The 21,780-nt window shown below is 41.0% G+C and overlaps 3 protein-coding genes and 1 pseudogene across 3 annotated transcripts; 3 read left to right on the top strand and 1 right to left on the bottom strand.

Moving 5' to 3' along the window:
• Positions 1-11,086: 11,086 nt before the first annotated feature.
• LOC149110845 (uncharacterized) lies at positions 11,087-12,002 on the bottom strand. Its single transcript, XM_089291868.1, has 3 exons — positions 11,949-12,002; positions 11,665-11,784; positions 11,087-11,254 (listed from the first exon to the last, which is right to left on the bottom strand). Exons 1-3 carry the CDS (start codon positions 12,000-12,002, stop codon positions 11,087-11,089), a joined length of 342 nt encoding a protein of 113 aa, XP_089147994.1.
• Positions 12,003-12,810: 808 nt separating this feature from the next.
• LOC149110846 (uncharacterized) lies at positions 12,811-14,882 on the top strand (annotated as a pseudogene).
• Positions 14,883-14,892: 10 nt separating this feature from the next.
• LOC149110847 (uncharacterized) lies at positions 14,893-17,686 on the top strand. The gene is made up of 2 exons (XM_089292337.1): positions 14,893-15,500; positions 15,562-17,686. Exons 1-2 carry the CDS (start codon positions 14,893-14,895, stop codon positions 17,684-17,686), a joined length of 2,733 nt encoding a protein of 910 aa, XP_089148463.1.
• Positions 17,687-17,772: 86 nt separating this feature from the next.
• LOC149110848 (uncharacterized) lies at positions 17,773-18,735 on the top strand. Its single transcript, XM_089292338.1, has one exon. The coding sequence runs from the start codon at positions 17,773-17,775 to the stop codon at positions 18,733-18,735; it is 963 nt and encodes a 320-aa protein (XP_089148464.1).
• Positions 18,736-21,780: the final 3,045 nt, after the last annotated feature.

The raw sequence follows: 21,780 nt of genomic DNA on the forward strand, positions 1-21,780 counted from the left end.
CGGGTTCGTTTTCAGTATATGAACAGTTTACACATGGGCAGCCTATATGAAAACATCAAAGATTTTCAAAGAAACCATGGCTTGGTGAGATATTTCTGAGGAAATATAAATTTAAGGTCCTTATGATTGCTTATAGGCATTGATTTTTATTGTAAACAATGTCTTACTGAGTGTATTTTTCTTGTGTACTAATTGTTGTAGAACACAGAGATCACTGCTATGACAGAGATATTAATTTGCGAAAAGTTCTACAAACAAATGCACCCAGTAACAAATGAATTTATCATGGATGCGGCTTCTAGGAGATCCCCGATATTAATGGCACATACACTGCACATACATGTAAAAGAGTTCAATAATTCATTACTTAAGATTGTAATGCTTTGTTTGGTTTCTCTGTATTTACAGACGACTTGATGGGATTATAAATTCTGCACCAAGTTCATTGAATAAACTGACTTGGAGGTTCAGTTCTGCAACCCATCCTGTGTGTAGAAATATCATAGCTGCAACATTGTGACACATACACTGTATTACATTGTTAAGAAACACATATATTAACAGGAGCCATAATCGGGGACGGAGACCGTAAGTCTCGGGATTCGCGCGCACCTATGATATGGGACAATTTTTCTATTTTTAGAACAAATTGCGCCATCCTGACGTCATATATCCGCGCGGATTCACGCACATGTCAGGGGCTCTCGCGTGGATGTTGCCACGTTGCGTGATCAAATGGTGAGAGATTCTCTTGCGTATTTTTCACAGCGATGGCAGGGAATAAGGCAGGGAATACGAACCAGGGCGCTTATATGTAGTTTTATACTCTGAGCTAACGGAAAAGGTGGGGTTTTCAGGGTCGAAAACAAGACTTCAATCTCGCGCTGGGAGTGAATAATAAGATCTGCTCACGCTAGTTGTAAGCTTACGCGTATGCTTAAGAATATAGCAAGAAAACTCTCTACGCTGGTATCAAGTTAATTTGTGAATTTCTCAGACAATGTTTAATCATAACCAAAACCTGTTTTGATGGTTTCTTATTGTCTCTGCTTGTTTGGTGAGTTTGCAAAAGTTTTTGAAAGGAAAGTCTGACGCGTACAATTAGCTCATTTGCATAGTGCATGCAGCTCGTGCACTTTCAAGTCCGAGTCGGTGTTTTCAATTGTCAACAAATCTTGACAAAGATTTCTTTCGTTATCTTTTGTGCTGAGATGCTGCAACAAATTTCACGAATGCAAAAAAGGCTACTAACATCATATGTTTTTCTTCAACATAAACATAGTGAAGTTTTACACTGCGAAAATGAAAATAGACAAGGAGTTTTGATAACTCGATCATCAAAATCGAAATCGTTATTCCAAGTTGATTAAAGAAAGCGTCATCGTAACTTTGCTGATTGTTTCTGCTTTATTCACATATTTTCAGCTTAGCTTTTAATATTTTCTCAAACATTTATCAATCTTAAACATATTTAAAAGCTATAGAGCTATTGTTTGAGTTCGATGTACGCTTTCACACGAAAGTGCGGCGCAAGTACAATTTGTCATGCTTACTGACTGTACAAAACACGCATCGGCGGGCGCTCTCATTCATCGACAACAGAGAATTTACTGGATTTTTACACGAATAAAACTGAGCGATATCTACGGACGCAAAGTTATTAAGCCTTGATGAAACATCAAGCGTTGCTTACAATTCAAGCGAAACTCAAACTAGCAATTATTTTGTCTCACTTTTCGGTCGCGATAGACTGACAAATTGCTCGCAAGCGTGTGGCAAGAGGAGCTAGGAAACTATGAAGTCCTGAAGCTCTGCTATATCTAAGTATATCCAGCTAGTTTTTTGCTGTGTAATGGAAAAGCTGTTAATCTTCAACATATATGAAATTTAAAGTGGAGTAATGTACAGCTCATGTAAAAGAAGCATCAGTCGGAACACAACTTGGTCAGCGATATATATAAGCTTACAGCGGAACATACCTAAATTCAACACTGTCTTACTTCACTCAAACTGGAGCAGCTTACGACGAAAATACTTAAGCAAAATTCCAACAGACGTAAACGCGTTGAGTTGTGGGGCAAAAATATGAAACATTTCGGGAATTTCGGACGCCATTTCCCCCGCGCGATATCCGCAAAAATCCTCGCAGCATGTACGCGCGTGTGCCGCAGGTGATGGCGCAATTTGTTCTAAAAATAGAATTATTGTCCCATATCATGGGGACAACCCCAATACTTGAAATGGCGCGCGCTTACGGTCTCCGTCCCCGATTATGGCTCCTGATATTAACTAATTGTTTTAAGTACCTGTTAAATCAATCAGTTTTTCTTAGAGATAATTTACTCATAGTTTATTTAAATAATTGGCTTTTTGGCTTTAAAATGATATTTATTGAGCTTTTAAATCAATTTTGTGATAATCTGCATTGGACATGGCATAAATTGATATTTTGCCGACACGAAATGGAGGACTGGGTCTTAAGCAAAGTTGCAGGATTAGCATTTTTGTAGAAAGAAAGGGTTGAGAAATTTGTGACATTCTACAGACAGCCTTGCCATTCGCAATGTCCAATAAGGTGGATTTGTTCCATACTGTTGTACAAATAGTGTTCTCTAATTTATAAATTATTTCAATCTGTTGTTTAAATGATTGCCTTATAACCCCATGTCCGGTTTGGTGCATGTAGGATATGGATGTATTGTTTACCATTTTGCTGTAAATTATCTTAATTGATGTGTCAAGCAAAACATATCTTGGATATGCTGGGTTCTTCTGACAAATTTACCTATGCCTGATAACCTTTGAGTGCATTTGGTTGTGTTGTGCAGACAAAATGCATGTACATAATATAACTTACTCTTAGCTTACTTATAATTCTTGGTATAATTTAATCATAGCAAAATTAATTAATGGAACCCAATAACAGCTCCTGTAGTCCACAATCTCAGTCGAGAAAAAGAACAAATCATGTTGAAATTGAATGATAAAATTATTATTATGCAAGTATACATGAGCAACAACAAAAAAAATATCATAATTACTGTTCATGCCAGAGTGATTTTGCTTAATGCAATCCCTTCCAGCAGGAGGAGACTCCATACAATAGTGAAGATGGCTAAATGTATCTTTGGGGACAAGTCAGAAAACAAAACTTTCCAACTTTTCACATATGTATACTGTTTTGGTATTTTTGTGAGATTTCATTTGGTAGAGTTTTAGGGACTGAGTATATTGTAACCACTGCATTTCAATCAGTCCCCACACACACACACAAAAAAATGTGTAAACTTCTTTTGTGTAGGAGTCCCTGCGGCCATGTTAACTAAGGAAGAATATAATGATTAATAACAATGCCTTGTCTTTCTTAATAAGGTGGGAAAGAACAAGAAATGCCACCAAAAAGCACAGAAGATAGTTCTGTTATCTGATCAAGATTTTTGGTGGCTTCCCAGAAATCCTTGAAATTATGGCTCTATATTTCATAATCACACCATCTTACACCTCGATCTGCCGATGTAATCCTAGTTCCGGCTGAAACTATTAAATCATTCGCAATTTACCTCACATACATGTTGGATTATTTTCATTTATTTTAGTAACAACATTCCGACAAATAACTGAGGGGCTCCGCTTTTAGGCTGGCCTAAATCTATATATTATTGTTTTGCATCAATTTCACTGTAACTACTTTTAGAAAATTGCTGCTGGATAACTAACACCCAGACAGTTGAAAAACTCCCAATCCTACTGGCTAGCCAGGAACCTACAATCCATCCTAGGCGTATGGTGTAATCTTCCTGCATTTTAGTCGTAAAGTCAAACAATAACAGTCTATGTTTAATAGATCAGTCACTCAGTTATCCGTCATACAGTGTACTTCACCTGCTGAAGGGCAGTAGCGTTGACTTCTTACAGGTCACTTTGAAGTCTGTTATCTTCCTGCCCTAACTCTTGTATCTGAAGTGCGGTAAAAAAAATAAAAGTAAAAATAAAATAAAATACCACATTAAAAACAACGAACGTTGTAAATAGCTTTATAGTAGACTTGTAGTCCATGGGCCAGGCCACTTTTCGGTACCAAACCTAAGGACAAAACCTAAGTGTTTTCAGCTGATACTACTGCATGAGGTGTTTTCAAATTTGTATGATAACCTTTCTGAATAAGTAGCTTTGCGTTAGATTTTTTAATTTAAAATTTCGCAAAAAATGGCTTCAGCATGGAAACGAGGCTCAGAAGAAGATCCTCTAAATATATGGTCACGATCGTTTTACAGTACTTTAGATATTTGAAAAAAAAGGGAAACATTTGTATTTCTCCTCGAAGTTGTTAGAAGTAGAAATTTGTGTCAGGATTACACGAAAAACTAAAAAACAATCAACGGTATCATTCACATTGCATCATGGGTAAATCCAAGATGGCGGCATTCTTGACAGGTGTGTAGGGCTAATTTGTGCTAAAATTTTGGTTCCTTATAGAAACGAGAAATGTTCTCAGGGGATAAATAAACAGTGAGCATTTAGGTAAACATTTAGAGAAATCAGTTAACTAAATATTAAGCTGATAGTGTCGATTTTTGACAAGAAACTTACAGACCCTTGAAATATACGAAAGGTGTAGCAGTAGATGACATAATGAGAGATTTTGAAAAATATGGAGTTTGAAATGCATCAAAAAGAAAATGATATTAAATAATAGTTTTTCTTTGATATGAGGGTCATTTCATACATTGCTAAAGATGATTTCATTCATATATAGTGACTAAGCTAATTTACAATGACCAGTGCGGATGGTCTTTTGTGCTGCTTTTGTTGTTTATATAAAATCATTTTTGGTGAAGAACGAACACCTGAATAATTAAATACAAACTTCAGCGCTTAAATTAAACCGGTTTAAAAATGGCTTTTTGAAACCTTTAAGTCTTTATATTGACGTAGAACGTTGCATGACTGAACAGTTGGCACAAAAGGAGGAAATGTGACGCCTGAAGAACACAACATCGATCAAAAGCAATCACGTTCAGAACAGAGTAGCTGTGCATGAATTAGTCACTGTACTGACGATGATACGGAACTAGTTAGACCAAAGGATGAGGAGTCCTGAACTACACTTGTGAGAGGCGAGCAGCTGCTGTTCGTAAACACAAACACCTTGATATTGCTGAGACATTAAATGAATGAGAAATCCCAACATTTACTATCAAAGAAAATGCCGTAGCGTGTTTACCATGAAAAAGCTCTTGGAAACAATTTCAAAGCAGCAAGCTGAACTGACGACCAACAACCAACGGCAGCTAAGAGGACCTCGATCCAACAGTGCCCTACCACCAGCACAACTTACGAGCATGTCTGCGTATTCTGTGAAAAGAAGTATCTTAAGGAACAAGAAATCGGGAACCCTTGGAACAAGGCAGAGATTTGCGTGCAGATCACTCAATTAGAAAATCAGCTATGAAAAGAAGGACCACAGGACTCTCGCAATTGTGTCGCGTGAAATCGTGACAGCTGAAGCTTGTTACCACGGGATATGCTACAAGGGCTATACTAGGACTGAGGCAAGTCCCACTGGGGCTTCCGATGGCTGTGGTGAATCGCTGAGAAGATGAATACGTATGCTAATCTCAAGTCAGAAGCTTACCAGATGCTTACATCAGATGCTTACATCAGATGCTTACATCAGATGATTACATCAGACCGAATGTTCTTGCAAACGAGAAAATAGTCAGATTGACTGAAATGACAGAACTACTTATATCGTGCGTATCTCACGTCTTTGGTTGTTGAAGAAATCAAGTTATCCACAAAGAAGCACACCAGACAGAATCTCCAGGTAGAATTTGGCGATGTCCTCTTCTTTGAAGATTTGTTAGAAACCACCAGTGTCTTCATAGTTCTCGCCAATTTGACTCACTTCATGTAGTCAAATACATAACAACCCTTCTTCTGGAAAAACAGGATAATGCAAGCCAGTCTTCTCGGAGCTCAAATATACACCGGGCTGCTATTGACATTCGCGAAGCTATTCAAAGAACAGGAAACAAGATGTCATATTCTCCACGCCCTTCAGATCTCGCTAAGATCGCAATGAATGTTCCCAAAGAGCAGGGTTCGTTCTTGCAAACATATCTGACTGAATAAAAAGAGTGCCGGGTCAGATAGAAACTGTCATCCAAGAGTGCAGAGGTTGATGAAATCCTTCGCCCAAGATCTGATGTTTGGAGTGAGCAGAGGAAAGATTAAGCCATCCAAACAGATCCCTCTTCCCTATGCTGTGAAGTCCCTAACAGATAACGTTGAACTCATCCAAATGCTTAATCGTTGCGGCCACGGAATCGCCTATTCCCAGCTTGAAGAAATCAACAATGCACTGTGCCTTAAGAAAATGACATCAACAAGTGAAATCCCATTGCCAGATAACATCCAGCCTCATGTTGTCACTACTTTGGCATGGGAAAACATTGACCGCCTAGATGAAACGTTATCGGGTGAAGGAACATCGCATAGAGTAAATGGAATAGCGGTGCAGGCGAGGTATTTCGGACCACAACTTCCCCCGGAACCATCAACGCAGATAATTCAGACCAAAAAGAGGTGTGTTGAGGCACTGGATGCAGAAAATCTTCCCATTTACAATGCAGAAGATGGTTGCGGTCCTCGTTCTAGAAGATTTGTAGAAGTTACCCGCCAAAAAGCTCTTGAAAACGCACGAAGAGAAAACATTTTTTAAATGGGTCTTAGTGCGACTACATGGGGACGCATCCGAACACAAGGTGCAGCAGTGGAGAAAACTCCTTTTGAATCCAAAGAATAAAAAGGCCTTCACGGAGTTTGTGGTAAAGGGGTGGAGACGGGATTAATACAGAACAAAGTTGACAGGCAAGGTCACTTTTCGTGCGAAAGTGACTGTTGCGAGGTTACCTCACAAGCTGCCAATATAGTTGAAGAGCTCAACTCCACACAGGAAGAGGCTGATACCAGGCTTATTCTACATGCAGCTCATGCAGCTAAATCGGGCTACAAGGCGGTGGCTGTGGCATCAAAAGATACAGACGTATTCTTGTTTTGCCTGGCGTTTAATTGCTTTATTCGGCATCCGTGTATGTAAAGTGTGGAGCACAGACAAGAACTAGATATGTCAGTATCTGCAGTGTGGTGGCAGCCGTAGGAGAAGAACTTTGCAAATACCTAATTGGTATGGATGCTTTCACTGGTTGTGACACAGTGAGTGCCTTCGATGGAAGGAAAAAGATAACAACCCTACGGTTTGTTAAGCAACAGACATCTTACCAAGAATTGTTTAAGTAGCTGGGGATGGAATGGGTTCTATCAGATATGCTTTTTCAGAGCCTTCAAGAGTTTAAATGTAAGCTCTACTGCTCTCAACCAAGAACTGATAACATTAATGAGCTGAAGTACAGGTTATTCTGCGCCAAGAAGGGTAACATCGACTCCACCCAATTACCATCTTGTGTTGACTGCTTGTTCAAGCATGCGGCTCGCGCAAACTTCCAAGCAGCCATTTTGAAGCGAAGTCTGCAAAGCTGCCAAGGGACACTACCTCCATTGGTTTTGGCTGGCGCGAAGACGGTGTTCACTTTGCCATTGACTGGATGAGCGGTGATCCAGCCCCTACAGCCGTGCTAGAACAACTGTCTTGCTCGTGCACAAGGTCATGTCAACTTCCTACCTGCAGTTGCCTGGCAAATGGTTTGAGGTTCACAGTTGTGTGCAAGCTATTAGACCACGACAACAGATGTGAAGATTCTATCGAGGAGTTTGTCTCAGATGACAGAGAAGAAGACGAAGAAATCTAACTTTAATTATCAATGTAACACATGTAGAAGCATTTTCTTATATCCTGAATAATTATTCATGTTTAGCATTTGGCAAGTTTAGCCATGGAAACCATCCAGGAACAATTTCTTTAAGTTAAAACTACGTTGTTGACATAAGCTCTGAAAACGTTTGAGATTTTCAATAACTAAACACCAGTGTATGTAACATGATTGTATTTGCATTTGCTTGTATTTGACCAAAGTAATCACATTTGTACCAGTTCTATCTGTTCAGCCCAACCGAGTCATTTGCAATTGATCACGTGACAAGCCTGGTATAGCTACTCATTTGACATGGTTATCACATATCAAACTAAGCAAGAGGAGTCAATGTAGTTTAGAACGAGCGTTCGAAAGTAACCAGTGCAATTTACACGAGCACTTTCTTTTTTTTCACATTTTCCGTCTTATTGTTCATATTTATAATTTGACAGGTGTTGCCATGGAAACCATTCAGGGATAATACCTATAAGTCATATATAAGTTATTGGAATTAGGTCTAAAAACTGCGTTTGAAGTTTACAATAACCAAAAATCGATGTATGTAACATTTTCAGGTTTGCATTTAACTGTTATTAGTCATCTTTTTATCAATTCTGCTTATTCAGCCAAACCGAGTGACGTCATTTAATCACGTGATAATCCTAGTAAAGCTACTCATTTGGCATGGTTATCATACACCAAAATAACCTAGAGGAATCAATGTTGTTAAAAATAAGTGTTATAATTTGTCCCTCGTTTTGGTACCAAATGGCTCTTTCCAGGGTCCTGGCCCATGGACTATTAGTAACGTCTAGTCTTAACGGATAAAATTTGGCCCATCTTCTCGTTTCCTACTATGGCATCGGCTTATTAACTATATTGCTACAGATATCGATCACACAACACCTTTATAACTAGCATGAGGTAGGATTGGTCTAAATATAGTTTCAAAAAGAAATTGGTATTCTAACGTACTTCATTTTGGTTACCATGAGGGTCTCAAGCATTTTCGTGTTTTTGTAGAGTGAAACATGTAGTCGCTGCCTGAAGGTATGAAAACCAATTATCAACTTGATACGAAATAGTCAGAACCAACGCGCACACTTTTATCTTAGTAGTGTTCAAGTGTGAATTTTAGCATCATTTTACCAAAATGGCATAGCTAATTGCAAAATCCCATCTTGGATGGGCCATTTGGATTTCAAATAATTTAGAAGTTACAGTTGTGCAAATTTGGCCAGAGAAGTCAATTAGAATATGTCTTCAATAGAAACCTCGCGTGATGAACAACCCGAAAACAGACACCGAATTTTGTCACGGGAATAACGTGTCCTCTCAAAAACTATGTATAAACCGTTCGCGTTAATTCACTTAGAGGTTATTGGTTATTCACTGCGACTTACCTGGTCTGAGAAAGTTGTGTTTAACATGCCAATGACGTTTGTAAGTTCTCAACTGAAGATTTCAGGTTGCCATCGGTGGAATTTAAACTTCTCTTAAGTGATAAGAGATCATCTTGTACCTATGAATGGAAATGGGTGGTCGAAAACTGCGGTTACAACAGAAACACATCTCTGATAGAGTGGTTTTGACTTTTATGTAAAAAAAAATTGTATTTGCTTTGGTTTTACTCACTCCACTTTGAAATCCAACGAGAAGCACAGCCAACCAATGTGGGTCCCCAATACCTCTTCTGAAAACAATTTCACGCATATGTAATTGGCCTTTTCACGCACACGTAAAATTGGAAAAACAGCTTCACGTTCACAGAAAAAAGCAAGCAATCACGTTTCACGTAAAAATGCAAAGGCTAAATCATGTGTCACATAAAAATACAAATTCTGACGTCCACGTTCGCAAAACATACAGAACCCTCCATTTTGATGCATCGAAATGCCGTGTCTGACACATCGTGACAGACTAGATTCTAGGCCCTCCGGGTTCACTTTCGCTGTGGTTAGTTCTCAGTCCTCCAGCCGCAAGCGCGTCGAATGGGCAGGTTTTACATCTAGTTTGGTGTAGTTTACGAGCTTTAATGACGTAAAATCTCCAAAAGAAGTGAAAAATTATCCCTGCAAACATCGTTGGTTCACAAATCACGCGTAAGTAAATGCATAATTCACGGATCATGAAAACATCGAAAACCAGTTTCCCGAGGACGGAAAAATATAGATTCGCGAATCACGGAAAAAATAAAATCCTCATTCACGCTTCACGCAAAGCAAAAAATGCTTATTCACGCGTCACGGAAAAAGTATAGGGGACCCTTACCAATCATGATTCGCTCGCACAAATTTTCCCGCTCTTCGCATCAGCTACCTGCATTTGCTTGGAGTTTTGATTTGTTCAATAGATTGTCTGCACGAGCCCATTTTTATTGGCCAGAGTGATTATTTATAATTGGTTTTACAACACTCAATTAGAAAACTGCTCTAATGGTACATCTTTCATCTAATTCTGACAGAAAAAAATGGTGGCATCATGCATGCTGACTTTACCTGGTAAACCTAGACTATTTGCATATAAAATTCGGTTTTCACATGTCAAGGCTCATTATTCCCAAGTGGCAAGCTGTGCGTGGAGAATGTGACAGAAAAGCTAGAGATTTTGAATATATTATCATTTTTTATCAGTTTTCATTACAATCGAAAAGACGGTGATTAGATGTTCTCGACTTGGCAGCTCTGTTCCTCCCCGGAAAAGAAACCTGTTTTGCCGCAAACTTGTAAGGGTTTTTCGTAGATGATGTAGTTTGCCGGGGTAAAGATATTATGGGGGACATAAAGGGACAAACAGACAATAACTCGGATAGGATATTTATTTCTACTTGCACGTGGCACCAACTTATGAAATCAGTCTGTGAAATTATACTTTTTGTTGCGCTGACTGTACCACTGTGTTTGACCCAGCTTTCTGATTGCTTAGTAAGCTTTGGATCTGAGCGTCAACCTTTAACCTAGGCGGTGTTCTGTCTCCACGTTCCCGCTATTTGTACGTGAGCCATTCAGTGTATGTGAATGCTGATAGGCCCTGATAGCTCACCATTCTAAGACTTAATTTATGAGGAATTTTGTGAAGCCCGTTTGAAGAAATTGAGAGGTTTTTTGTGACGCTTGTTTGGCGAATTTCAAAATTATCGGACTTTCGTGTTGAATTTAATTTTCCAGAATATGTTGATATCTTAAACAATTTTCATATTATAGGATTTCAATTTCAAAATTCAAATGTACCGGTTAAAAATTTCTTGTCAAAAGCGTGATTCACAAATTTTGCTAAAGTACGCATAAACATGACCAGATGTAAATTTCGGCAATGTTGGCCACTCCCAGACCTACCTCTAGTGTAGTATTTACCAATGTGCTGTTGAGCTTATCGAGGTTGCTTCGTGTTGCTCCTAGAACTGATGACAACTGGTTTGTGTCAGAGTCAAGATCGTCGATCTGAAATGGTAAATAGATGAGGATAGAATCTTGGTCAAAAGTCGTACATGCTGCAGGTGGGTAAGTTTTCATATCTGGTGTGAAAAATAATCAAATGGGTCGGCCTGCGTATCTGGGTTGATATCTCGTCATTAAATATAGCCGGGATAGTTCGCTAGTTGCGTCTTTGCATTGCACGTTTCTTAGTGTAACGTTAAATTTGCTCTACAAACACTTATGATGCTTATGGTACATGCAATTCGATCACTTAATTGACTTCATTGGTTCTCGTTCAACCGTCGTTCAACAACTCTTGTTTAATTTTAAAAACAGAAATTGAAAATCCGGTACCTTACGAATATTTTTGGTAAGGAGTCTTCTAAAAAAATAATAAACGGCAAACATAAAGAGTACTGAATAGACTGGTTTACCCTTGTTTTCAGGGTTGTGTTGACATCTGACAAAGATTTCTGAAAATCACTATCTGCAGCTTGCAACTCACTCCTAGTTGAGTTCAGGTCTTTCCTTAGCATTTGAAGCTCTTTCGCTCTCTGTTAAAAAGTATAAATGTAAAAGCAATGAAGTTAGAGATCTCAATGGCCTATCCTTATTCCGAGTTTCAAATGCTAATACATTGAACTTCGAAACTGTAGCGCACCAAATTGCGTACAGAAGAAGTTTATCATTCAATTGTGTATCACAAGTCAAGCCTCACCAGTTTAAAGGCTGCCTCAGTAGTGTTCGTGAAGTTGTTGAATTTCTGTTCCATATCATTAGCCAATGTAAATACAACTTCTATAGTCGAATCCAGTTGCTGTACCTAAAATTGTTCAATCAGAAACTAAAATATACAACAGCTTTATGGTGAAACCGTCAAGCAAGTAAATTTGTGCAAATTCAAGTTAAATATTGTTTTGGTTCGGAATTTCTCCTAATATTTCGCGAGAAAACAGGATATGTTGCAGCCGCATTTAATTGTTATTTTTTTCGTTTGTGCGTGCATTCTTTCGTGATCATCGCATTCTTTTCGTTTATCTCGCTTTCACGTTGTGGATGTTCTGTTAGGTTTTTTTCGCATAATTTTGCTTTGTTTCAGTCCCCTTTTGTATGCGTCTTTCTAGTTTATTTGTGCATTTTCATCGCGACGCTACCGTCATCTCGTTTCATTTACCGCCCTGCCGTTTTCCTTTTACGTGTACCTTAGCTTCCTAGTCATACAACATTTGTGAGTATCGTCTACCTTCGGCTCGTTATTTCTGTTTCTTTTATTGTATTCGTCTATAACTTGTAATTTATTTTGTTTGTAGCAACCGCTCCCTTTTCATCGCTTTGTTCGCACTCGTTAAATTGCATATTTCGTCTTATCGATTAAAGCCAAGTAGCGTGTTGGACGTTGACTACAATATTCGTTGAAACGTTATGGATCCAATCGAAAGCACTGGAAGCCAACAGGAACAAATTGGATTGGAAAGCGACAGTTTGGAATCTGCGGGCGCGGCCCTCGCAACCGGTGTAACAAGGCGAAGGCAGCACACCGAGAAAGGAAAGGCCTATATCACTCATCTTCGATGGACAGACTGTCAAACTGTCGATGAAAGAATCCAACGGCAAATTAAGGAAATTATTTCTTCAGCGAGTACCGAAGAAAACGTGCACGTCGTGGAAAGGAATCTGACTGCATTTCGTGTTACCGTGGAAGAATTAACGAGATACGTCGCTGTATTGTTGGACGACCTCGAGGGTGAAGGTGACCAGCTAACCGTAGCTAACGATTGGTATGCCGAAAAGAGTAAGCAAATAAGCGATTTTATTGAAAAAACCGTTCGCTGGATTTCGTCTGCGAAAGAGGTCCTCGAGCAGAATTTGGAGGTTAGATCTCAAGGCAGTTTAAGACGTACGCGAGCATCGCATCGCTCTCACGCAACATCGAGATCCTTAATCACCTCCAGCAGAGCGAAAGAAAAGGCGAAAGCGGCCGAATTAATGGCTAAAGTGGCTATGTTGGAACAAAGGCAAGAGCTAGAGAAAAAGGCCGAGAGGTTACGTTTAGAAGAACAATTAGCAGTCGCCCAAGTTCGTGAACGTGTGTTCGCAGAAATCGAGAAGGGCCTCAAGGAAGATTTAAGCCACCAGCCGGAAATGCCTTCAGAAGCCTCTCGTGTACCAGGAATTTCTCTCTCTGGGCCGTCTTTTCTGCCTGTGTCCAGTATTTACACCGTTCCAAGCGCAACGTCGAACACTGTAACGAACGTGAACTTTACTGCGGGTTTCCATGATGACGCTCCTGTTACACAACCACCTCCTAAGCCGACGCGACATCCTACGAAGTTAAACCCTCTCGCACCTGAGTTTCTCGTCGCCGACACGCAGCCAAATACGCAGTTTTGTGACGTTCTTCAGAAACAAAACAGATTAACTGAACTGTTGGCGGAACAACAACAACAGAGTTTACTTCCGTCACTCACGCTGACTAAATTTACTGGCGATCCCTTGGAATATTCCACATTTAGTAGAAGCTTTGAATCCCAAGTGAGTGAGCGCTAACGATGTTCGTTTGCAATACTTGGAGCAATACTTACAAGGAGAACCGAAGGAGCTCATCAAAGGATGTCTTCACTTGGATAGAAACAGCGGCTACATAGAAGCTAAGAAACTCCTAAAGGAGAAGTACGGGGATCCTTACAAGATATCGAATGCGTACATTAAGAAGATTAACGAGTGGCCTTACATACGGTCAGGAGATGAACTGGCATTAGACCGACTTTCCATCTTTCTTGGTCAGTGCCGGAGCGCGATGTCGACCCTAACCTTTCTATCCATCCTCAACCACCCACACAATCTACAAAGTATGGTGTCAAAGCTTCTTTTTCCGCTCCAAGACCGATGGAGGCGAGAAGCCGATAAAAGGAGACTTGCTAGAGGAACGATCCCCACGTTTGATGATTTCGTGACCTTCGTAAACACCGAAGCAGGGATTGCAACAGATCCAGTCTTTTCGCGAGAAGCCCTCCGTCGCTTGGATGGCTCATCGGATCGCCGTGATCGTTCCAACAAAGGCAAAGGTTCTGGGAAGCCTAAAACTTTCGGGGACCGTGCTCGCGCCCCGCATCACGTCTCCAATCACTCAACAGATGTAACCGCTGACCAAACGATTGCTGCACGTAACCCTACTATCATTTGTAAACTTTGCAACAAGGGCCACGACTTAGACGATTGCCAAGCCTACTTGAAGAGATCTTTACCAGATAGGAAGGAGTTCCTCAAAGAAAAAGAGCTCTGTTTCCCATGTTACGATCCTGGCCACAGATCTAACGGGTGCGCCCAGAGGAGAACTTGTAAGAAGTGTTCACGTCGTCATCCCATGGGACTTCATGATGACAACTTCCGTATCAATCAAGTAGCCTCCAAGCAGCAGATCCCCCCGCCTCCGCAGCGTAAGGATCATGTTGTGAATGCTCACACTGAAGTGGCCCAAGCAACCTGTAATGCCACTGGCGCTGAGAAATCTGTCTCCGCTGTACCCATCGTTCCTGTCAGGTTGAGATCTGCAGAAAGTGAAGTCCTCACTTACGCCATGCTTGATGCTTCCAGCACCGGTTCCTTTGTTCTAGAAGATATCGTATCCAGTTTTGGGTGTAAAGGGCACTGATACACAGCTGATGGTAAAGACTGTGCAATTACCGAAGATCTTCACCAAAAAAGACCTTTCTACCTGCGACAACGTCCCTACGCCTGAACTTGCTTATCGATGGAAACATCTTAAAGGCATAGAAGCAGATCTGCCACCACAGTTACTTAATGCCAAGATCGGTCTTCTGATTGGTTCTAATTGTCCGAAAGCTCTCGAGCCAATGGATATATTAGCAAGCGAAGATGGTGGTCCATTTGCAATTAAAACGTTTGCTGGATGGGCAATAGTTGGGCCCTTATACATGTGCTATGAAGAGCATCCTACTGTAAATTGCCATAGAGTTGCTGCAATGGAAGTCTGTTCTGGTAGACACCTCGATCACCACTTCATGATAGAGAACAAAGTCAGAGAAATCGTTACTCCACAAGTGCTGAACAAAATGTTTGAACTAGACTTCAGCGAGCGAACTGATGATAAGGAACAAGGACACTCACAAGAAGACAAGAAGTTTCTCAAGATAGTTACCCAGGGTATTCGGCATACAGAAGATAGTCATTACGAGATTCCCCTTCCTTTCCGCCGTGACGATGTACGCTTTCCTGAGAACAAGGAGCAGGTCCTTCAAAGAGCACACTGGTTAAGAAAGAAGCTTATCAATATCGAGACATTTTATAAGGACTGTCAATTTCATGAACAGTATTATTGCCAAGGGATTTGCTAGGAAGGTGCCGTCAGATCGTCTATTTGCTAAGACAGGCCAACTTTGGTGCATACCCCACCATGGCGTCTACCACGCTAAGAAGCCCAACAAGATCAGGGTCGTATTCGACAGTAGTGCCAGGTTCGGAGGAACATCGCTAAACGACCAATTATTGCAGGGGCCTGACCTGACGAATCGACTCGTGGGTGTTCTAACAAGATTCCACCAAGGACAGGTCGCCTTCGTGAGTGATATTGATGCCATGTTCCATCAAGTACGGGTACCAGAAGGCCAGCGAGACTTCTTGCGCTTCCTATGGTGGCCTGATGGAGATTTAACGCAGAATCTTGAGGAGTATCAGATGAACGTCCATTTATTTGGTGCGGTTTCCTCGCAGAGTTGTTCAAACGTCGCGCTACGAAAAGCAGCTGATGACCCCGAGGAGGCCGTTGGTCCAGAAACCGCTAACGTGTTGAGGAAGAATTTCTATGTTGACGACTGCCTTCGCCCAGAAGAAACGGAGGAGTCCGCTATTCAAAGAATACGTGGTGTTCGCCATGCCTGTGCACATGGAGGTTTCAATCTGGCCAAGTTCGTTAGCAACAGTAGACCCGTACTAGAAAGTGTCCCAGACGAAGCTCGTGCCCAAGACGTGAGAACATTAGAGCTAGGCAGTGGTGAACTTCCGTTTGAGAGGGCTCTCGGCGTACAGTGGGCAATCGAGTCGGATACGTTTGGTTTCAGAATCGTCCTTAAAGACCAGCCGCTAACCCGAAGAGGAATACTGTCTACGATATCTTCCGTTTACGACCCTCTGGGAATAGCAGCACCCTTTCTGTTGGTCGGAAAGTCAATACTGCAGGATCTGTGTCACACCAAGTTAAGCTGGGATGAAGACATTGGCGAAGAGTACCGTGTACGTTGGGAGAATTGGAGAAGCCAGTTGCCTGCCCTGGAACGTTTCTCTATGGAGCGATGTCTTAAACCTGCAAACTCTGGTACAGTCGTCTCCAGACAAATCCACAACTTCTCTGATGCTAGCTCAACGGGTTACGGTCAAGTGACATACCTCAGCATCGAGAATGAGAAAGGAGACATCCATTGTGCGTTCCTTATGGGGAAAGCCCGCGTAGCTCCCGTTAAGACCATGACGATTCCACGCCTCGAGCTTACGGCGGCCACAGTTTCAGTTAGAGTGGGAGAGATGATTGCTAGAGAGTTAGACGAACCTGCTGAGAGTAAGACTTATTGGACAGACAGTACAACTGTTTTGAAGTACATCCGAAATGACAAGAAGCGTTTCCACGTGTTTGTGGCGAATCGCGTGCAAACAATAAGAAATGCAACAAATCCTAACCAGTGGAGGTACGTTGGGACCGACATTAATCCGGCTGATGACTCGTCACGTGGTTTGAAAGGCCATGAGTTATCCAAACAGCATCGTTGGATTACAGGTCCAAATTTCCTATGGCTACCCGAGAGCGAATGGCCTCAACTTCCTGGTGACTTGGACGACGTTTCCTACAATGATCCTGAGGTTAAGAAAGTTCTTGTGAACAGCATGGATGTTAAAGAGAACGCAGACCTTTTGAAGAGGCTCACACGCTTTTCCGAGTGGCACCGTATGAAAAAATCCATTGCCTGGATACTCCGTCTAAAACCTAACTCCGACGAGAGGGCATTGCTTCCCAAGGATGGAGCTGACAAGGTGAGACGTACAGCAAACGTGAAACGCAAGCCCCTAAGAGTAGAAGAATTAGACAGAGCAGAGAAGACCATTCTGAAATTGGTACAAAGCGGTGCATTTCCCAAAGAAATAGAAGTTCTGCAGAAAGTTCGACGAGTAGATTGTGAGAGTGACCGCCAATTTGCAAAGGCAATAAAGTCCGAAATCAAGAAATCTAGCACGTGGTATCGCCTTGATCCTTTCCTGGACCGGAACGGACTCATACGTGTTGGCGGAAGACTAAGCAAGTCAGAAGAGTTTTCAGAAGGCTTTAAGCATCCTGTGATCCTCCCGAAGAAGAGTTTCATCGTGGACCTCATAATTCGCGACGCCCATACGAAGGTCGCCCATGCTGGCCGGGGCATTACGCTGAGCGAACTAAGAAGTCAATATTAGATACTTAACGTAATTCTGTTGTGAGACACTTCATCTCCAAGTGCGTGGTGTGTCGTCGTCTTCGTGGAACGACAGGTGAACAAAAGATGGCTGATCTTCCTAAGGAACGAATGACACCCTCCCCTCCCTTCACATATAGTGGCGTTGATTACTTTGGTCCCTTCTACATCAAGAAAGGACGGAGAGATGTTAAACGCTATGGAGTACTATTTACCTGCCCAGCTAGCCGAGCGGTGCACATTGAAACGGCCGACTCATTGGAAACGGATTCCTTCATTAACGCCCTTCGACGATTCATAGCAAGGAGAGGACCAGTACGTGAGATCAGATCAGACCAAGGCACCAACATCGTAGGAGCAGAGAGAGAACTAAAGAAAGCTTTAGACGAGCTGGACCACAGCGCAATCCAAAGGAATCTTTGCAGAGACTTCAATGCTGATTGGATTATCCAATGGAAACAGAATCCTCCGGCAGCGTCCCACATGGGTGGTGTTTGGGAGCACCAGATACGATCTGTCAGATCAATTTTGTCTGCATTGATGCGAGAACACGGCCACACCCTCGACGATGAGTCCTTTAGAACCCTGTTAACCGAGGTAGAATACATCATCAACAGTCGCCCGCTCACTGTCCCGTCAAGCGATCCCGAGGATCTGGATCCACTCACACCAAATCATATACTAACTATGAAGTCAAGGGTTGTCATGCCTCCGCCAGGAAACTTTCAGAAAGCTGATTTGTACCTCCGCAAAAGATGGAAACGTGTGCAGTATCTTTCCAATGTCTTTTGGTCGAGATGGAGAAAAGAGTACGTCCAAAATCTACAAAAGAGAGTAAAATGGAACCGCCCCCGAAGAAACTTCGAAAAGGGAGACCTGGTACTGATCGTAGATGATCGAACCTCAAGAAACGACTGGAGCATGGCCCGAGTTGTCGACGTACACCCGGATTCAAATGGACAGGTCAGATCGGTCAGAGTTACCACGGCAACAACAACCCTGGACCGCCCAATCGACAAACTTGTGCTGATACTGGAGAATGAAGAATGAAGGCCAGGGTAAATCCCAGCCAGAGGAGCCATAAGGAGTAGAGACCTGTGTTATGAACTTTAATGTTAAAAACTGAGAACTTAAGAGTTTTAGTAAACTCTTAGAGCAGTCAGATGTTGCAGCCGCATTTAATCGTTATTTTTTTCCGTTTGTGCGTGCATTCTTTCGTGATCATCGCATTCTTTTCGTTTATCTCGCTTTCACGTTATGGATGTTCTGTTAGGTTTTTTTCGCATAATTTTGCTTTGTTTCAGTCCCCTTTTGTATGCGTCTTTCTAGTTTATTTGTGCATTTTCATCGCGACGCTACCGTCATCTCGTTTCATTTACCGCCCTGCCGTTTTCCTTTTACGTGTACCTTAGCTTCCTAGTCATACAACGTTTGTAAGTATCGTCTACCTTCGGCTCGTTATTTCTGTTTCTTTTATTGTATTCGTCTATAACTTGTAATTTATTTTGTTTGTAGCAACCGCTCCCTTTTCATCGCTTTGTTCGCACTCATTAAATTGCATATTTCGTCTTATCGATTAAAGCCAAGTAGCGTGTTGGACGTTGACTACAATAGGATACTTGTAGGGATATTTTAAATTATTATATCTCTCAGTTAGTACGCGCGTTGTGATTGGTCAATTTAGCGGGCCGTGTTCTCCTGTACGGCCCGCATGAAATTTAAAGTTATTTTTGTTGCCATTCCGTGATTTATCGTCAAGCGTTCTTAACTTTTATAGCAAGTAAAAGTTGAAAACTTTCTTATACTCTAAATTGTATATCAAAGCGTGCTAACGACTTAAAAACGATTTCAAATTAGTTCGCTTTGCTTTCGAGGTGCGTGAGAAATCTGAAGCCGGACGTTCCGTGTGGATAGAAATCGTTCCCGAACCCATCAGGCGCCTCGTGCTTGGGCTATAAATCGATGGGGGAAAAACTCGATCCGTAACTTACAGTACGGACCGAGAAGACGAGGTTAGTAACAAGTATATACTCTTAGGAAATACTTGTACGAATATTGAATCATAAGGTAGATCGAGCTAAAAGTTAAGAGAGTGATTGAAAACTAATAGGTAAGCTTTGTACGCTGGAAATGCATTAAAAAATGATAATTTTTGTCCATCTAGTCTTGCGATCTTTCATTCGGTTTAGCTCCGTTCTTTTCTTTCAAGTGTCGTGGACATTTTCGCTTCAAACACTTACAGCCGTCGAGGTCACAAAAAAAAAAAAGAAAAAAAAAAAGGGAACTGGCGTTAAATTTTTGCGTTTGATCGATGCGTTGCGGATGTGAACTTTAAGGTGGCTCCATACAAAATGATCATACAATCAATCACAGGGTACATTATATGATCAACATTTTATACAATTAAATAACTAAAAAGGTTTTTAGATGTACAAATCTTGAACACAAAAGTCGTGTTACCTTCTCGTCCAGCGTTCGATTCGTGTTCTCAATGGAACTTTGTAATTTCTGTTCGGAGTCCAACAACTGCAAAATTGTTTTAATTATGTCGAGAAATAATAGAAACAGAAGTAAATAAGCAATTAATCCTCAGCGTGTTCAGGCAATACCAACAGTAACGACAACGCTAATTGCGACAGCAACATCAACAAAAGAACAGAACACATTCATAAAGTGTAGTTGTAAACAAAACAGTTAAGAGTAGATTTCTACCGTTGTCAGAAGCACAATCCTTAGAGAGCAGAAAAGGTTAAAAGCAGAATTCTACATTTTGTTGCAAGAGTGCAATGGACCAAACCTTTGTGGTCAGATTGAGCCTTGTTTCTTGAAGAGAAGAAGCTAAATCCCTGTCACTCATCTGGAGTTGACTTCCGGTCACGTTCAACTACAATTATCCAAACAGCAATTAGAAAAGAGAACTAAGGGAAATAAAGACCCCGATCAGAAATTCTGTTACACACTTCTAAATTCTCAAACAAAGTTTTGACCTACTGCGCATGGTGAGCAAACTTTGTTACAAAGAAACGAAAAGTCACTATTTCTAGCTAAGCTTATGTTGGCTCAGGCGAACCTTTGGCAAAGCTATGCTGAGGTTAAGCTAAATTAAATTAAGCTTAACCAAAGTACGGTAGATGAAACGAAACAACAAATAAAAGGAATCAGCGTGGAATTGCTCTTGATCAGAGACATTCTGACCTTCAGAGGACCTCTAAAAAGTTCTCAGGAATATCCGGGTATTTTCAGAAAATAAAATAGAAATTTTCGACTCGACATATCTTTTTTGGAAATCTCGATCGCTTTGAGCGGGAGTTTTTCAGGAGTAGCGTCCATGAGATTTGAAATCCGGACCTCCAAAGTTGAATAAATTTCCTGCGCCAACTTGACGAATATTTGGTTTTGAGAAATAACACCCCAGGATTCCACGCCTCTTTATTCAGCTCATACTTTCACCAGCTGATATTTCTTCAGTGCAAATGCTAAATGTTACATGATTACCTTATAAAGAATAGTTAACGTCTCGTTCCTAATAGTTCTTTGAAGGCGATCATAGTTTAAATCATCTGCTGTTTGAAGTTTAACTTCAGTCGATTCTATCTAAAGAAAAATAACAAGACAATAAATTGTTATTACGTCTTGAAGTTACGTCTTGCGATCAAGTAAATTCCAACTTTGATTCATGACGATACGGAAAAGAAGATCATAAACAACAACAACAAAAACAAACATCTGATACATTAGATATTAAATAAAAATGCACATACCTTCATTGATAGATTGCTGCATTTTTCTTCAAGATTTTGGAGGGGATGAACGAATTTCTTTTAGCTCATTGGTTTTCTCTGCCTACAAACGAGCAAAAGAATGAAAGTGGATTGATTCTTTCATGTGTAGCTAACAATTAAAACAGTCCCACACACTTAAAAGCCAGTTGTAACAGTCGTTTAATTTGGCTCAACTCACACAGTTCCCTAGTTTTTTTGTATGATTGTCGTATGCATATATGATACAGTTAGCACTTAACTAAAAACCTTTCGTTACCATGTGAAAAAGCTTCTAATTAGTTATAACGGAAACTCGGCAGCCTTATCAGTTCTA

The sequence above is a fragment of the Orbicella faveolata genome, unplaced genomic scaffold (assembly GCF_042242905.1).
Source record: "Orbicella faveolata isolate gen_17 unplaced genomic scaffold, um_ofav_v1 contig_24, whole genome shotgun sequence".
Classification (NCBI taxonomy): domain Eukaryota; kingdom Metazoa; phylum Cnidaria; class Anthozoa; order Scleractinia; family Merulinidae; genus Orbicella; species Orbicella faveolata.